The 2,207-nt window shown below is 46.9% G+C and overlaps 1 protein-coding gene across 1 annotated transcript; it reads right to left on the bottom strand.

Annotated features, from left to right (window-relative positions):
- Positions 1–954: 954 nt before the first annotated feature.
- LOC101566061 (olfactory receptor 11A1-like) lies at positions 955–1,976 on the bottom strand. The gene is given in 2 exon segments (XM_012516319.1): positions 955–1,262; positions 1,265–1,976. Coding segments are annotated over 2 exon segments (1,020 nt in total).
- Positions 1,977–2,207: the final 231 nt, after the last annotated feature.

Genomic DNA, 2,207 nt, shown 5'->3' with positions numbered 1-2,207 from the left:
ATTGCAGTCTTCAATGTAGTTGATCAGATTACAAATATAAGCATGCAAAACTGGTCACAGTAAAAATTTTAAACATTTACTGCTACCTTAAAAAACCTGATAGAAATTAGTAGTACAATCATCTCTGCAACCCTGTGTATATACATACATGATTATTTCCTTTGCTTTCTTTTCTCCTTTCCCTTATCTGAATTGTTTATCCCTTTTGCCCAGTTTCTTTCCCTTTTACTGTATCTGTTGTACCTTTCAGATTTTCTACATAGTCTGTCAGGTTCTTACACTAGGGAGACAATACAGTGTTCTCACATGTGGGTTTGGTTTATTTCACTTAGGAGTACAGCCTCTAGTTGTATCTATTTAGCTATAAAAGCCTCAAATTTACTTCTTTATATCTGAGTAATACTCCACTGTGTAAAAATGCCACATCACTCCTCAGGTGATGGGCTTTTGGGCTGTTTCCAAGATTAGCCATGACAAATTGTGCCGCTATAAACATGGTGCACACTTATAGCTGTGGTCTGATGCTTTCTGTTCTTCTGGAAAAATACTTAGAAAGGGAACAGCTGGGTTGAATGGTTGAGGACTCTCTACCCTGATTACCATCACCCACTTGTTAAAAAAAATCTTTTACTTATTTATGTTTACTCCTTTATTTATTTATGTATTTGGTACAGGGTCTGACCATGCAGCTGACTTATAGTGCTCCTCCTGTCTCAGCCTCCCCAGTGCTGGGATTACGGGCATGTGCCACTGTGCCTGGTCTTGGTGCTGAGGCACAGCATGGGGGCGGACTCAGTATGCAGTACCGAGTATTGAACCTGGGTCCTTGCACTTGCCACGCAGGCACTTAGACCCCTGAGCTATCTCCGCAGCCCACCCACTCATTTTTAAAAACCATGATTTATGGAATCTTTGTAGGTTTTAGACCCAGTATTAGGCATATGGTTTTAATCTCTACCCATTTACAATGGGAAAAATGGAAACGGAGACAGAAGTCAAGGGCTGTGTTGTCCCCCTCCGAGGAGCATGCGCTAGGGTGAGCTGGCCCCAGAGTCTGCGCAGAGCTCCCTTTACCTCTTGGTTCTTGAGGCTGTAGATGATGGGGTTGACCATGGGAGTCAGGACAGTGTAGAGGAGAGAGAAGGCTTTTCGGAGCAGGGGGACCATGTGGTCTGTTGGGGCCACATAGACTACCATGAGGGTACCATAAAACACTCCAACCACACCAAGGTGGGAGGAGCAGGTGGAGAAGGCTTTCTGCTCCCGTGGCCTGAAGGGATTTGCAGCACCACTCGCAGTATGAAGGCGTAGGAGGTCACAATCAACAGCAAGGGGGCCAGGGTCAGGAAGCCTGAGATACTGACTCCAGTTCCCCACATGATTCTCACATTCCCGCAGAACAGCTCTACAACTGGAGCAAAGTCACAGAAGTAGTGGTCAATCTCCCTGCTGCCCGGACAAAGGGACAGAGGGGCTGCCAGTGCCAGAATGAAGGCAGAGAAGCAGAAGCCACTGAGCCAAGCACCAGCAGCCAAGCAGCTACAAAAGCAGGTGCTCATGAGGGCAGGGTAGCGAAGGGGATGGCAGATGGCCAAATAACGGTCATAGGACATGGCAGAGAGCAGGAGGCATTCAGCTGCAGCTAGTGAGGCAAACATGTAGAACTGGACGAGGCAGCTGATCAGTGAGATGCCTTCTGTCCCTCCCAGAAAACTCTGCAGTAGCCAAGGCATGATGTTGGAGGTATAGCCAATCTCTAGCAGGGAGAAGTGGCAGAGGAAGAAGTACATGGGTGTTTGGAGCGTCCGACTGGAGGCCACAGCCAGCAGGATGAGGATATTGCCGCCAACTGTCACCAAGTAGATGGCCAGAAAGAGGGCAAAGGAGAGGAAGCCCAGGTGCTGCAGTTCTCCAAAGCCCAGGAGGATCAGCCAGGTGGTTTGGTTCCCGCTGTCACCACTGGGCAGGTGCCTCATTTAGATCTGAGCCCGGGGGAGAAAAAAAAGTTACAAACTTTAACCAATATCTTGCTATGGCCGCTGGCTTATTCCCTTACAGACCACAGCAAACATTAGTGACACATTCTTGTTTCCTGTGTATAGAAGGGAAACTGAGACCTGATGTATGTATGCTGATCATTCAAGGTCACTATGGTACATTTTTTCCTAGATTGTATTAAGAAACGAATGTACTTTTAAAAATGTATT

Source organism: Octodon degus, unplaced genomic scaffold (genome assembly GCF_000260255.1).
Source record: "Octodon degus isolate 3935 unplaced genomic scaffold, OctDeg1.0 scaffold00100, whole genome shotgun sequence".
Taxonomy (NCBI): Eukaryota; Metazoa; Chordata; class Mammalia; order Rodentia; family Octodontidae; genus Octodon; species Octodon degus.
This window is presented reverse-complemented; position numbering and strand designations above follow the sequence as displayed.